The sequence below is a fragment of the Trematomus bernacchii genome, unplaced genomic scaffold (assembly GCF_902827165.1).
Source record: "Trematomus bernacchii unplaced genomic scaffold, fTreBer1.1, whole genome shotgun sequence".
In the NCBI taxonomy this organism is placed as follows: domain Eukaryota; kingdom Metazoa; phylum Chordata; class Actinopteri; order Perciformes; family Nototheniidae; genus Trematomus; species Trematomus bernacchii.
Window position 1 is genome coordinate 2,503,205 of NW_022987840.1, and position 15,430 is coordinate 2,518,634.

The following is a 15,430-nucleotide window of genomic DNA, read 5'->3' on the forward strand; positions in this document are numbered from 1 at the left end:
CATTGTTTTTATTATTAAACTGCAATGTTTCACTAATAAGCATTACAGTCATGCAGAAAGGAATATGTGGCCAAATCTCATCAGTAGGACCATGAAGAACTTTAGCAAATGTGTTTCATTTTTTATGTACCTCAATTTCAATAGTGAAAATAAATACAAAAGTGCCCAAATAAGTATAGAGTATGAATACATTAAACTGAAAGCATAAAACAAGTGTCTTTGTTTTTAAGTGTAGGAAGTGTCTCAAAGGTTGCTGAAATAAAAGGACCAGCCACACATTTTGTAATTTAGGTATAAATAGTTGATATAAGTTTTATACACATAACTTCAAGAGAGTTGCCTCCTTAATTAATGATACCCAAAAATCACAATGTTTAATATGACAAGTTTCATTTTCTTTACTATGAAAACCATCGTTACATGAATGTTGGGTTTGGCCATATACTGAAGGCTTTACCAATAAAGAGGAACAAAGTCAAGTTAATAAATGTGAGGAAGTGGTGTAATGTACTCTTGTTAGAAAAGCTTCTTTCTTCCCTTTTTAGAACCCAGCATGCAAACCATCCGACATCTGGGTGGTGTTTCACACGTTATTTTAGACTCACCCTCTCACAAAAGTATTTCCTGTGTTTGTGACCGCAGAAGACAGTGTTAAGCATCCTTTAAATATATATGCGAGTTAGTTCAAAGTAATTGGACTTCAAGTTAAGGTTGCGCAGTTTCTCTGTTATGCTAATAGTTAGTTAAAGTTAACTGCTTTAATACATGCTTTATAACAATGAGTCAAATGTAAATGAAAAAGGAAAACATTCACCCAACAGACATCCTGGTTCAGACTTCCTCAATTGTAACAGCTGGTGCAGCCGGCTGGACATAGTTAGTAGTGGTCCTAAAACTACAAATTGTTCTTTTATCTTTGTACTAAGTTCTTACATTGTGTGCTTTTGAGGATTATTTTAAACTTCACATGGAGTTGAAATAGCTTTTTTCCCCCCCCCATTTAAAATGGTTAAGCTAAGCTAAGTCTGCTGGCTCTATAGCTTCATATTAGCACAGACATGTGAATTGATTTGCTATTCTCCTCCAACTCTCAGGTACAGTATAAAACAGTTAAAATGTTGAACTTCTGTATATGCTACCATTTTGTTAACTTGGATCATGGCATATGTAAAGGACGGGGGAGGGGTAATAATTTATGGAGAGGGAAAGGGTTCTTTTAAATCAGGTAGAGAGCAAAACTGGGTAATCAAGGAGCCAACTACTAAGTTTAAAACACAATAATTTATTCAGTAAAACATAAAAACTTGACTAAGAAATCTAAAATCAGAGCCGTCTAAAATATAATCTCAGTAAAAAGATAGTCTAAAACTATTTTAAAATACAATTAAACGCAGTTAAAATACAAATAATTCAAATGTTAAAAGGGTTAAAAGTCTTTTCTCAAAACCAGAGTCTTTCCAGCGCTGTAAAGGTGCTCCGTCGACCCTCTCTTGGACTGCCGTAGTCTCTTAATCCCTTGGTTGCGTGTGCCTCTGCTCCTGCTGCGTGCTGCGTTCTGCCTCTGCTGTCTCCTTCACTTTCTCCCAGTCTCAGTCTGTCCTCTGCTGCTCTTCTCCTTCCCTTTATAGGCAGGGCTGTTGGTGTAAATTGGCCCCAGGTGTGGTCACTCATTGCCAATCAGCATGGCAAGGCCAATCCAAACATTTCAAAATAAAAGCATGCAGCAGGAAGTTAAAACCAGTTAAAAAGGCAAACACATTTCAGAGTAAAATCACACAATAAAAAGGTATAAAACACACACACTTAAAACCATGCAATAATGAATCATTAAAATACATTGCCATGTGACACATACAGTTCAAACAATCACATTCTTAACAAAAAACACTTCGACATACAGTTTCTTAATGGCAATAAAACACATTGTCAATTAAATTAATAGAATTCTGCTTACATGGTTATTTTTTAAGTAATATAAAAAGTAAATAAGTTGTATAAGCTATACACAACTGCAAATGGGACATTATATGTACATATATTCACATACTACATAATCAAAACCTGTTTACTCTACAATCTAAAAGTAAAAATGCAGACTTTGGTACAAACAGAGCTAACATGCCCTCTCCTTGCACACCAGCACTATAATCATTTTCATGAACAAAAGAAAGTTGTTTGGAAAAGCTCAATGGAATAATAAACAGCAGAAGAAAACAACATTTGAACAAAGAAACCCTATAATACAATAATAAGACCTACTTCAATGTCTCCATAGTAATGATATATGCAATAATAGCTGCATGCATTTCTACAAACATAACAATGCATTATAATGGAAAGCCTAACTGCTACAAAAAGCCAATAATTCTAGATGATAAAATGTACATGCAGTTCAGAGTGGGTGGATAGGGGGTCGGCCATGTGAAGCAGAAACTGTGAGGATTAAAAATGTTTTGCATATGGAATAGGTGTAACCTAAGATAGCGGTTAGTTTACAACAAAAAAAATGGTTTGGCTTGATAAGGTCGGTTAATTTCATTTCATGCTGAAAGCACAGTGCTTTGTTAAAAGGTTTTTCAATAACATTTTTTGTTCTTGTTTTGTTCGCTCCTCATTGTCTGTTTTGTTTTGTCTGTCCACCATGTACAGCGACCTTGGGTCCCGTGAAAGGCGCTTTATAAATTCCATTTATTATTATTATTATTATTATTAACATGTCAAATCGATTGGAAACATACTTTCTAGTCTGTAAAAACATGCAATATTCTTGTAGTTCTTGTTTAACTGCATGCATGTTACGCCAATGTTTAATCACCCATTGTGTTTGCACTGAAAACCCTTTTTTAAACATGTATCATTTTGTGATTTCAAGCCACACTGTGCTCAAACCTTACCCATTATTTCATTCAAATTTGAGTACAATGCCATATCCTGACCCCCCTCCACCTCCTCTGCAGACATGCACTGTTCTACCTCTTTGTCTCCCACTAACATCACCTCTTCCTCTTCGTTGCCCTCCACCTTTTCACCATCCTGTCCACCATCGTCTTGTCTCTTCCCTTTCTTTTTAACTTCAGCGTACTCTGTCTCTGTGGTCTCTTTAGTAGCCTCTGGCCCATTGGGACACTTTATTTTCAACAAGCTGAAGTCAATGTTAGAGTATTCCACCTCTCTTGGTACCCCGTCATCGTTTGGTGGAGCCACAGCTCCTCCTTCAGCTGCCTCTTCGTCTTGGGCACTGATCTGTCAGGTAGAAATACATGTACAAAATAATGTGATTTGCCAGCCGATACAAACCAGACAATTTATCAGTAACATACAATATGTTAAGATATCAAAACATTTCAAACTTTCCAGTCATGGGCTGACTACAAATCATATATAACTTTTTTCAACTGCCAACAAGTTTCAAAGTCTTTCCATGATATACATATCAAATATATTTTCTTCTGATCTTCCAGCGGGAAACTGCATATGACTATTAAAGTTTCTGCAATTTGAAGTTAAATGAAAAAGAAAATCATGGCAGAGCATTTCTGATCACAAGACTAATAATTAATCAAATATTTAATGAATTTATATATTAAAGCCAGCTGTATCAATATAAATGGCAATGGAGCAGCTTGAGTAGTTACCAACTCCAGAGTCTCAGCGTTCGTCTGTTTTCTTCTGGAGAAAAAATTAAATAAACAGAAGCAAAAGTTAATAACAATTAATAATCAATCATTTTTACAAGTCTTCAAAAAGGACCAAACTTCTTATTAAGAATGCTTCAGCCCACAATTGATGAACATTATTAAAACATTTATTCAGGTAATCATAACTGCTAACCAATTTTCTTCTCTTTTTTGTTTTTACTACTTACCAGGCAACTTCTGTTCTGTTTTTAGATATATTGCTTAAAGACTCTCAACAGTATTGCATAAATGTCAAAAAGGAACATAGCAAAGTAAAATGTGTACCTCTGGCATTTTCTGCCCAAACAGCAGATGGATGTTGAAACAAGTATCCCAATCAAAAATGCAATGATGAGTTGCGGCAGATTAAAAGTCATAAAAAAATGTTCGGGGAGATCTGGAAAAGAGAACAACAGATTATTCAAATAAATAAGAGCTGTGATCACTGCTCTTTGTCAAACAATGTTTAAATAGGTAATGAAAATGTCATAAAACAGTGGTCTTGAGTTGGGAGAGGTTTTAGCTGTCAACACTTACCCTTTGGTTTTTGTGCTACCACTTGTCTCGTAACATTGAGGTTTTCTTTTACTTCCCCAATGTCATTTCTGCTGATGCACTCGACAGTGGTGTAGTTGAGATCTTTTACAGATACAGTAATGCTGATGTTGACTGCATGGTTTGAAAAATTGGTAGTGACAGAGTATTCAGTGTGAGCGTCTAACAGCGGCCATTTGATGGTGGGTAAAGGAAACCCCTCGCTGATACACACACACGTCAGAACCTCCGACTGAACCACACATCCAGAGGTACTGAAGATCCTTGGATGAACTGAAAAACACACACACAAGGGATTTGAACAATACAGCAAACATGCAGTAAGATGACATTGTTGCATTTAAATGGAGACTAGAACAGCCTACTCACATGTCACATTAACTCCAGCATGTGTACTCAGAGTAGAGATCTGGTGTTTTGCTGTACAGACGTACAGTCCAGAATAATCTACTGTCACATTAGGGATGATAAGAGTGGCTGTTCCAGTGTCGTTATGCAGGATGATTTCGGTTTCTTTTGGCAGGTTTTTGATGGAACCATGTTTAGTCCATGTGATAACAGACGGAGGGAAACTTTCAACGCTGCAGGTCAGATTCAAATCATCATCATCTTTCACAGTAGTTATTCCAGTGATCACAGGTTTCTTCAAATCTTTAAGAAAATTTGACAGAAAATAAGAATTTGTTTAACAAAACGTTAAATTACATCGTCTCTATTGAATAAATTAGTGAATTCAATGTGGTTCAAGCTAAGGCGGGAAAACCAGCTGGAGCCTTAGGGTGGGTGAGACATTTGAACAGAAGGATTTTATTGGTTAGAGCCCATATGTACAAATGAAAATCTCTATTAATACCCAAAATGAACATTGGTTTGCGAATGCCCTCCCATAATTAAGATAGCTGAAAATAACATTCTTTAAACTATTGAAAGAAAATGGCACTAATAATGTTACACCAACTGCATGGTTTGAGTTTGAGAAATTGGTAGTGACAAAATATGCAGTATGAGCGTGCAACAGGGACCTTTTGATGGTGGGTAAAGGAAAACCTTCACTGACACAAACATACGTCAGAACCTTCGACTGAACCACAGAGGTACTAAAGATCCTTGGAAAACTTGAAAACACTCAAGGGATCGAACAAACACACAATGATATTGATATATTTAAAAGGAGACTAGAACAGCCTACTCACATGTCACATTTACTTCAGCATGTGTACTCAGAGTAGGGATCTGGTGTTTTGGGTGATCATATAAATTAAAGGAATATGTTGGTAAGAGCCAAATATGTAAGAAATAAATCACCATCGATAACTAACTTTAAATACACTGACACTCTTGCAAGTGCCCTCAGATAATACAGATACTCAGAAAGAATACAAGTATAACTAAATTACTAAAATAATTTGGAAAACATTCAAATTTTACGTCAACAGTTTTTGTCAGTAAGCTGTTCAGATATGTTGCCGTACAGATGTTCTGTCCAAAATGTTCTGATGTCAAATGATGGATTATAATATGACCGCAAACTTCAATGTTATATTACGATTGATTACCAGTCCTTTGAGAAAATACGATATGATCTATGATATGAGTAGGTGCACTAAAACAGGTTAAAGCTTTGGATCCTGTCAAGTCACACAAATAAATGACATTTGAGAGAGAAATAATCAGTTATTTCAAAAAAGGGGGAAGATTTTATTTGACTTTTTGAACAAATCAGAATGTAAAATGAGATACTTACAGTTGACATTAAGAGTCACAGTCTCCTCTGCAGTGATGTTGTCTGTGAAGCTGACTTTACAGGTAACATTGCTGTTGTGGTGTTCAGCTGAAGGGTTAAAGGTCAAAGTGGTGCTGTTTCTCTGTGTGACAGCAGTCAGATTCTCAGTCTTGAGAGCAGTGATGTTTCCTGTGATCTGAGAGTCCTTCTCTCCTGCTCCTCTCCATGTCCAGGTGAATTTAGGATCAGATCCAGAACAGAGACCAGGAGCAGTGCAGGTCAGTGTGGTCGGCTGCCCCTCTGTCAGAGGAGGAATCGTCACTGAGGGCTTCTGGGTCAGACCTAAAGACAGAGCAGTCTGTTAGTGAAATCCGTTAAACAGCCTTAAAGTCATCATTCAATTGAATGTAGGCAAAGATATCAGATACTTATATCCTAACTCCCAAGAAGTATAAGTATCAGATACTAATACTAATAAATATGTGTTAAATCAGGAAATGCTGCAGTTCCTACTGGTTGCCCACAGAATATTAAGATGTGTTGGTTCAGTTAATGCGTACAAAAAACAACAACATCTACAGAGCTTCATACCTTTAACAGTCACAGTTGTTTTTCTAAAGAATTTGAATCCCTTGGCATCACCCTTTTCAACTCTGAACTGATATGCTCCAGAGTCTGACTCGGTGAGGTCGTTGATGATGATGCTGCAGTTCCTCTGACTCACATCAGGCTCCAACAATGAAACCCGTCCCACAAAGCTGGACTGAACCTGGTTCTTCCTCTTGGTGTTAAATATAATGTCAGAATCGACACAATTGGTTTCAGAGTTATCACATTTGTACCAAATCATATGTTGGGGTGTAAAGCTCGTAGGAATAGTAAAGGAACACGGTATCACGACACAGAGTCCAACCTCTGCTGTTATATCTGCATCACTAGTGATACAGTAGTCGGGAATTTGACAGTGTTGTTTTCCCCAAACTGATGCACCTGTTAAAAAAACATTGAGACAAAAACAGAGAAAGGAGATCTTTATAAACACAAACCCAATGCACCCTGATATTAAATAAATGGTAAAAGAAAGCAACACTAAACAGACATGACAGAATTTCAGCATTTATCATGTTTTTAAAACCACAATAATTTAAAATAAAAATGTCTCGCATAACTGAATGTAACTGAATGTTCATCACAGAGTTTCAATGTGTATTAAATAGATGCTGTGAGAAATACTACAAATATAAAGTTATAGGAAATTATTATTTTATTCATAGCTTTTTTTGTTGGCATCACGATATTATAATAAAGACACATACCTGATGAGAGCAGAATCCCCCAGATAAGAACAAACATCCTGATTCGATGATGTCGACAGACCGTCTCTATCATTTGAAGAATTAAAAACATAAACAAATAAATACATAAAATAAACAAAACTCTCAAATATTTCAGTGGATAAGACTGGAACAAGAACAACTCCAACATTGCCAGCACAGCTTCAGATACACGGTGTTGCATCTCCTGAAGTAACATTAATAAATGTGGCTAAGATCTGCTTCAGGATTATTAGTCTCTTGAAATGTTTTATTTCCTAACGTTTTGTTGCATCTGCTACAAACAGCTGCCATGTCAACTTGAATTATCTGAAGCAGCTTCATCTACAATCCAGCACATTTAATGCAAACTCACTTATTTAAAGTGCTGAATTCTCAAAGCATTTTATGACATTAATAAAGAAAAAATGACTTATTTGAATATATTTACAATTCACAGCGATATCTTAAATATTTAAAAAAGGTAAATGTTGGGTTTCACCTCTTTTTGTCATTTCTCCGCTGCTCTCTTCTCTCCGGTGTTCTCATGAGTTTCTCTGCTCTGACTCTTCCTCTTCTCCTTCCTCATTTTGTACTTCTTCCCTTTTTGCACTTCAAATAGTTCCAGGAAGCTTCTTTACAAATTAGCCCAGCTAGACTACTACACTTGAAGCTAAAATATGAAATATCTCAGAGATCAAATATCACAGATATCATGCAGTATGTGTATTTGATGATAATGAGCATCTTACAGTAAATAAAACATCTTGAAGTGAGCAAGTCTATTTAAATGGTTTATCATGACCGAAAGATGTGAAAAACGTTGAGAAAGCGGTAGTACCATGAGCGTGCATCAGAATATTATGTTAGAAGAAAAACAAATATCTTATATACAAACCATCGTTCTACATTGTAATGTAAAACACGTTATTCCCAGAGTGAAATGTGCATGCATCTCAATGATCTGTATTACGTGTTAATATCTGCAGTTAAATAATGATGTCCCATTTAAAATAGTAATTTGTTTAATTATTTGGTTTTTAATAATAATAAAATAAGTGCATTTAACACCTAAAGATAAAAAGTATTGTTTAAAACCTAGTAACTGTTTTAACTGCATGCAGCCTTATAACCTGTGCTTGTAACGCTATGGTTTTGATATTTTTGTTTTTTGTGCAACGCCTTATTTTAAGTTCTCGGAAAAGTCACTGAAGTGGTTATTCATTCAAACATTGCCTTTTATGGCATCATTGTAAACCCACTTCCCCTTGACACTTCAAGCTGCTACATGATGACCTATTTTTAAAGCTACGGACAGACAACAGTTTTTTCATTATCAGTTACGCCTGATTATTGAACTGTCACGTTTGCTGTATTTGCAACGTTTACAGGTTCTGTAGTAAGAAAGGTTTCGTTTTTACTAACCACACAGTGACTTCATCCCCAACATGAAGGGTTTTTTCTTTTTAATGAAATAATACAAATAAACAAACAAACAAACAAGATAGGCCTATTGTTCACTCAAGCAGACTCATAAGGCATACAAAAAAGGGAAGCAAATCGAACGCCTTAAACAAGAACACTAACATACAGTGGCGTTTTTATATGTACAAAAGTGGTGGGGCACAAAAAACTTAGATGTCTATATATAAGCTTCTGCAGTGACGTGCAGTGAGGTTCATGTCTGGTGAGGCACTGGCACTGACTCTTCAGGTTTACAAATATTATATTTTAACCTAAACCAAAATATAATATTATTTTCAAAAGCTTTTTTTGTCTGATGCTTCAATTAATTTTAAACAGACAGTTCAACAAAAGGATACCCAAAAAATGTAATTGTATCATTTAAATATTGAATTGTTCTCTCTTAGTAAGATCCCATTTTCAATAAAATTGCGGTCTTACCTTGACTTGAAGATGAAGTCCATGTGCCTATCCTTCTGGACAAACATTTCTATTACATTTCCTTTTCTTCTTGTAGTTTCAAAAGTCTATCATAAATCTATCGATAGATTTATGATTAAAAAATTATAAAAGTAGGATAGACATGTGGATATTATCCGGCTGAACAAAACGTGCATTTATCTAACAGGTACGTTTCCCACAGATCTTATTTCGAGCTATTTTCTAAAATCCTATGGAGAAATCTCATTGCTTTTTTGTCGAGGGAAGCCATGCGCAGCTTACTTCCGGGTTTTAGGACGCGTCACTGCAGGGTTGCGGTCGAATAGTCCAAAAATCAGCTCCTAAGTTCCAACCCTATCGTCTATTCCTTGACCTCTGAGTGAAACGTCACGGGGTTAAGGGATAGTGGATAGGAGAATTCAAAAGGATTTAGGAGAAGAGACTGCGGTACTTTAGAGAATCCGACTGCACTTTCACTATCCGACGTGTTTATGATGCGCCAGCGGACGTCATAAATGTGCGTCTGCTGCTGTGCGGAAACTATGGAAACTACAGTTTTCTATACAGCGGACTACAACATGGATGTTTAATAAGAACGAGGGACTACTGTAAACTCATCTAGAGACTCTGCACTGTGCTCTGATGCTGTTGCTTTATGCTTTATGAACGGCGACAACAGAGAAACATATTCTTCATGACCAAAGTTGGAATTGAAATAAAAAAGGAAAGTGAAACTTATGCTCGTCACCCTCTCCCTCCGGTCCACATTAATACAAATGATCCCAATAGCCTACGTATGATTGTATGAAAATATCTTAAAATCAATACAAATGTATTTATTATAAACGTTAGTCCTTAACATCTATCACTGTGTATATCACCATTCAAACATCTTTTAAAAGTTGAACAAACCCCACACAGCTCAGTAAAGACTGTGAAATGTTGACTTTATTTGATCATTTCAGTAAAAACTAATGTTCATATTTCTCTTTTTGATTATAATACTGATGAACGTTCAAAACAAAGCACTTTGGCAACTTACCACATACGTTTTAAAAAGCTTAATAAGCACCGTAACTTTCATGATATAATTTCTCGTTCATAATCGGTTGTTTCCGTGAACGGCCGATTGTTGTGTGACGGAAAATGCCGCGGCCGCAAGGCATTGTGGGGCAGCATTTTCTCCTCTCCTTTCGGTTAGGGAGGTCCAGTGGTTCCTAAGCTAAAGGAGGTTATAAAGGAAGTTTGAAACCTCCTTTCCTTTCATTTAGAGAATTCGAACGGCACTTATCATGGCTGCCACTGAGGGCCCTCCAGGGTCATTTCACTCGTTTAGGAAGGTTCCTAAGCTAAATGGACTATTCGACCGCAACCCAGCTCTCTCGTCTCCTCTTCACACACCACACTTTTCGCAGCACACGTACTTACAGCCAATCAGCTCTGAATTATGTGAGATGACGTATGGTGGGGATGGCAGCTCAGTGCCCCTATGGTCATTATTTTTTTGCCACACACATTAAATAGGAAAATACTCTGAGCATGCGCAGTGTAGTTTTTATAGTCACCGTTCACTTAGGATGCGTTTCACTTCGGTTAAATGGATTCCTTGCGTCCCTCTCTTGCGTCGTTTCCCTGCGACTAGTCCCTCCCACCAGGGAAGCATGGAGAGACGCAAGGAAACCACGAGAAGCAGGGAAATGAGTTTTAAGAGCTGTCACTACCCGATCGGTCCACCTGCCCGATCGGTACTGCGCATGTGCGAGATGGTCCGCCATATTGGACAACTACATATGGCAACTCTAATAGGACACTTGACACAGTGGCTTTTGGCAAAGCAGAAAAATAACTGATAGAGATGAGTTATTGTTATTACAACGTGACTTCACTATTATTTAACAACTCTTTTTATTGGGTTCTTTTATTTGGGGTTAAGTACATTGCCAGAATAAGTGAGAAATGGATTTAACTTCTGTTAGACAGCTATATGCCATACATTTTTGCATACATTCAGAGTAAATATTTATTCAGTATGATAGCTGTCTAACAGAAGTTAAATCCATTTCTCACTTATTCTGACAATGTACTTAACCCCAAATAAAAGAACCCAATGAAAAGAGTTGTTAAATAATAGTGAAGTCACGTTGTAATAACAATAATCTCTCTCAGTTCTTTTTCTGCTTTGCCAAAAGCCACTGTGTCAAGTGTCCTAGTAGAGTTGCCGTATGTAGTTGTCCAATATGGCGGACCATCTCGCACATGCGCAGTACAGATCGGGCAGGTGGACCGATCGGGTAGTGACAAGAGCAATGGGACGTCCTTTCCTCCGGAGCGTCACGTGAAGCGACGTCCGTTTGTGATGACACCGCACAGCTGTTCGTCTGACAGCAGCTCTGTCCCCGTTATTTTCACAAACACCCCCGCCTCTGTTAGTACACATTTACTGACACAAACATTTGTATCATCTGTTGTAGACCCAAATAAATAAAATCAAATAAGAACTCATTCTCAAAAACGATAAACGCCATTCTTAAAATGTATAAACGAACATTAGTTTGATTAATATTGATTAGAGTGCACAATAGAAATAAAATAATTGAGAGAAGAAAAAGAGATATGTTATCTATCAAAACCCAGTTAGATTAATATTCATTGGATTGCACACTTAGTTTGTTTGTGTGGATATGTAGCAAATTAACATTTTAAATAGCACTTAATGACTGACATTAAGTGAAAATGTAAAACGAAAAAAGCGATCATGAAAATGTTTCCAATAAATGAATAAAATTATTTTTGACCACTTTGTTGTTCAGATATATCACATATTTGTAACTAAATGATACATTAATTGAAACAAAACACGGTATAAACTGAGGAGTGAGTCCCGTGAGTTTCATGTGTTTTCTTCACTCCGCTGGGAAACTGCTCTCATGTCAAGAAGCATCAGATCATTGCATGCGCTGCATCGTCCAATCAGTGAGCGATACACAGTAAGGGGTCGGGGCAAGTGTCTGAGGATTTCATCGAAGGATGGTCTGGTGGTTCCTCGATTATAGCTCCTCGATTATAGCTCCTCCATTATCGCTCCTCGCTCCTCGCTCCTCGGTCCTCCGGCAAAAATAAGGCCATTGGGACGCTACTCAAGATGGCGCAGACAAATCAACTTCCGGTGAGACAGAGACCGAGGAGCGAGGAAATGAAAAATAAGAGAAGTGAAACGCAGCCTTAGGCTGCTTTTACACGGGAACGTTTGCGTTTATGCACAGTAGGCCTATGCGCTTTCAAAAAAGTCTTCCGTTCACATGCATTCGTTTAATTTAACGTGTCTGTTCAAACGAGACCGCTGGAAACGCTGTAGTACATATGCCGGGACTGTAAGTGGCGCTGTAACTTCCGCCACAAAATACACCAAAAGCAGCGAAGAAGACCCCGGAGCAGCCCCGCAGCAATGTTGCCATGGCTACCCTTCTGTTTATGCCCCGCAGTGGATTTAGCAACATGTTGTAGTTCATGTAATTCTCCATGTCCACTTGTTGCTGATGGTTGTGGTAGAGGAGCTGTAGATTTTGCACTAACATCTGTAGCATGGTCGAACTGTAGATGTTGTACTAACATCTGTAGCATGTAGGGTGGCCATTTCCATAACACCAAAAAGGAGGACACTTTGGGATTATCTTTTAGTTTTTATCCTGGCTTCACTGAATCCTTCACACTCAAAACACAATAAGACTAGTGTACTAACCACAAGTTGAATGTCTATTTTCGATACTTTTGCCCTTTCCTGGCTGCTTCCAAGAGTTTTTTGTTTGTAAGGAGTCTCTGGTACATGTCTGTGCACTCAAATGTGAAGTTGACACAAATTTGCAGCTCTGCCTTGACACTGTCCACATCCAGACGATTTCTCTCATTTCTCCATACTGAGGTCATCATTGAGAACACACGTTCTGTATGGGCATTGCTACATGGGATGGAGAAGATGTAGGCGCTGACCTTCCTCAGATTCACAAGTGGGACTTCTGCTTTGGAAAACAGTTTGAGATACCGCTCCTCACTGTGGCATCCTTCCATTTCTGAAGAGCTGAGAATAGCTTCCACCATGCCATATTCCTCATAGAGTCCATCCAATGTCTTTCAGGCTGCAGGCTTGGACTGCATCACTGTATTCTCCATAGGACACAGCAGTTGTGAGGCCAAGCTTTGGCACTTTACTATGAAAGCTGTTCTCAGAGAAGTCATACCTTTCACTCACGTATTTCTTGGCTCTTTCATAGAAAACAAGAAAATCAGCCTCACATTTCTTTGCCAGATCAGGGGTTAGCTGCTTGAGTTTGTTGTTCACAGCAAAGCCAAAAAATGTGTCCTTTAACCTTCTCTCAAGTTTCCCTTTCAGTTCAGTCATTACCTTAAACACAGAGGTTATGCTGAATGATTTGGCCTCAAGTGCTTCAATGCAGTCTGAAAACACTTTCAGAATGTGACTGAGGAAGAGAAAATACATCTCAGATACTTCGTTGCCATCCTCTCCAAAGCATTTCCACAAAATCTTGGAGCATTCCTCCTCACCTAGACTCTGAAAGTAGCTGGTCAGGGGTCTCCAACACTTCAGGATTCTGTCAATAGATGGCAGCAGAGACAACCATCTCGTGACAACGTGCCGCAGCAGATTGCATTCTAGTGATGGGAATTATGGCTCTTTGAAGGGAGCCGGATCTTATGGCTCCGTTCCTTTCAAAGAGCCGTTCAAAAGAGCCGTTTTTTGAAGGTTACTAGGTTTATTTGCAAAATAATCACCAGGATAATGATTGACTGCATTGCCAGACCTAATGTCAATAATCGGCATTGTAAACATGACACAAGGTGGCGCCATATCCATGTCATCATGTCAGTGAATGTACTTTGAATTTACCCTCTGTATGTGTTAAGTAAATAAAGTTGCCTTGCCTTGAATGAAATTCATGCAACTCTTAATATTAGATACTGTGTTTTTAAGTGGCGATGGAGATTATTTGTTGATCCTGCTTTAAAGGATATTTTGCCTTTACAAATGGTGCGCTTTATCACTGCCTGGGTTTTGGTTGAAGTGAATCCAAATGCTGCTGCGTTTTCGCGTTTGGCTCATTTTCCATCCGAAAAACACGTTGTCTACCTGTCTTGTACCACTTGTTATGACTTCTCTCTCTCGTGTATTCCGTTAACACCCACCCCATCTCACTCCTCGTGCTGAAACCATGGATGTATAATAAGAAGGCTGAAACCTACCAAACAGAGTAGGGGCGGATCTTCACAGAATACGTTTGGGGAACAAAATCAAGCTATTTAAAAGGCGAGTGGATTTTGGCAGGCAGTGAGTGCGGACCAACGATTGAACGATAACAAGAACGGCTCTCACCAAGTAGGACTCGCATCCCCTCGTTCGTACCAAAGAGCCGTTCAAAAGAATCGGCTCGTTCGCGACCGACACATCACTATTGCATTCCTCCACTTCCACAAACTCGCAGAATTCCTTCAACTGCGCCGTTCTGCTAGCTGAGATGCTAAAATGGCTATACACCTTAAGCACAACATTTTCAATGTCAATATCCAAGTTGCTTGCTGCATATCTTGTTGCATTGTGCAGAATATGGGCTAAACAGTTTGCAGCGAGCACGTCTTTTTGAGCCAGTTTCAGTTTCTGATAAACACTGTTGTGTTTTCCATAGTTAACGCTGGCGTTGTCTGCTGCATATGCTGACATTTTTTTCACATCTAGTCCAGACATCTCCAGTTTAGATAGCAACTGATTTGTTATAGCTTCTGACTTTTCGTTGCTATCACTGTAAAAATCCAACAGTGCATGTTGCACGCCCTCCTCAAAGTGAAAATATCTCAGTACAATGGGGAAACACTTGATCGTACCTTTGTTTGATGCATCACTTGCCACTGAATAATGCAGTTCATTTTCTTTTATATAATCCACATGCGTCTGGACAGAGTAGCAGCACCTTTTCCTTTGCTGCTTACGTCCACATCGCAACGACACAACGTGCAAAAAGCATGGAAGTCGTCCTTTCGACTTTTTGTGAGGAATCCATGCTCTTTCGACCATTCAGGATTAAATGAAGTCTTTCGTTTCGGCATTTCTGCGGTTTAACCCTACCGCTAACTAGGTGGAGTTGGCTCATGAGCTAGTCGGCGAGGCTAACTTCACTCTGTGCCACAGTGCCCTGCCGTGAACGTGACGTCAAGAAGCACATGGCTAATTGTTTACGTTTATTAACCAA

The 15,430-nt window shown here is 38.3% G+C and overlaps 1 protein-coding gene across 1 annotated transcript; it reads right to left on the bottom strand.

The window, feature by feature from the left end:
• Positions 1–1,266: 1,266 nt before the first annotated feature.
• Positions 1,267–8,278, bottom strand: LOC117468596 (sialic acid-binding Ig-like lectin 14). Its single transcript, XM_034112824.1, has 9 exons — positions 7,771–8,278; positions 7,272–7,337; positions 6,547–6,945; positions 5,977–6,297; positions 4,602–4,883; positions 4,215–4,505; positions 3,963–4,074; positions 3,636–3,669; positions 1,267–3,243 (listed from the first exon to the last, which is right to left on the bottom strand). The coding sequence occupies exons 1-9, from the start codon at positions 7,781–7,783 to the stop codon at positions 2,884–2,886; spliced, it is 1,878 nt and encodes a 625-aa protein (XP_033968715.1). The 5' UTR covers positions 7,784–8,278; the 3' UTR covers positions 1,267–2,883.
• Between the last annotated feature and the right edge of the window lie 7,152 nt (positions 8,279–15,430).

What these genes read in the sequence shown, in the direction of transcription:
- LOC117468596 (XM_034112824.1), bottom strand. An exon ending in TGTGACTCTTAATGTCAACT is followed by an intron (nt 4,884 to 5,976) that starts GTAAGTATCTCA and finishes ATTTTCTTAAAG; the next exon opens with ATTTGAAGAAACCTGTGATC. An exon ending in GGTAGCACAAAAACCAAAGG is followed by an intron (nt 4,075 to 4,214) that starts GTAAGTGTTGAC and finishes TCTCTTTTCCAG; the next exon opens with ATCTCCCCGAACATTTTTTT.